Source organism: Eimeria tenella, genomic scaffold (genome assembly GCF_000499545.2).
Source record: "Eimeria tenella Houghton genomic scaffold, Eth_scaff2885, whole genome shotgun sequence".
Classification (NCBI taxonomy): Eukaryota; Apicomplexa; class Conoidasida; order Eucoccidiorida; family Eimeriidae; genus Eimeria; species Eimeria tenella.
The window spans coordinates 353-882 of record NW_013542762.1 but is presented as its reverse complement, the minus strand read 5'-3'; the positions used below and the strand labels follow the sequence as shown (position 1 = coordinate 882).

The 530-nt window shown below is 63.8% G+C and overlaps 1 protein-coding gene across 1 annotated transcript in view; it reads right to left on the bottom strand.

Moving 5' to 3' along the window:
* The window catches only part of ETH_00043765 (uncharacterized protein), a gene marked incomplete at both ends in the record, with an annotated part of 582 nt that extends 94 nt beyond the window's left edge, over positions 1 to 488 (bottom strand). The window contains one exon of the mRNA XM_013375549.1: positions 4 to 488. Coding sequence (XP_013231003.1) covers positions 4 to 488 — 485 coding nt within the window. The remainder of the gene's footprint in view (positions 1 to 3) is intronic.
* Between the last annotated feature and the right edge of the window lie 42 nt (positions 489 to 530).

Genomic DNA, 530 nt, shown 5'->3' with positions numbered 1-530 from the left:
TCTTCCTCCTGCCGCTGCTGCTGCTGCTGCTGCTGCTGCTGTAGGCTTTCTGCAGAGTGCTGCAGCCCCGTGGGCAAAGGGTCCACACAGAGGCGCCAGTGGCTGCCTTGGCGTGCTGCTGCTGCAGCATCAGCGCCGCCGTCTCCGCCAAACAACCTGCTGCTGCTGCTGCTGCTGCTGCTGCTGCTGGTGGGATCCATACGCTTTACCAGTGGGCCTTCCCGCCGCAGCAGCAGGGGAGCTGCGGCGCCTTCAGGGGTGGCAAATTGGTTTGCTGCTGCTGCTGCTGCTGTCGGGGAGAGGAGAGCTCTCTCTGCTGCTGCTGTTGCTGCCGTTGCTGCTGCTGTTGCTGCGTGGAGGCTGTCGTCGACATCCGCAGGGGAGCCAAAAGTATTTGTTGCTGCTGTTGCTGCAGTGTCTGGTGTTGCTGCTAGGGGGCCCCTGTTGAGGGGCCCCCCTGAGCGTCTTAAGGGTTTAGGGTCATTCATGGCAAGGGGGCCCCCTGCTGCTGCACTTCTGTCGGGGGCCCC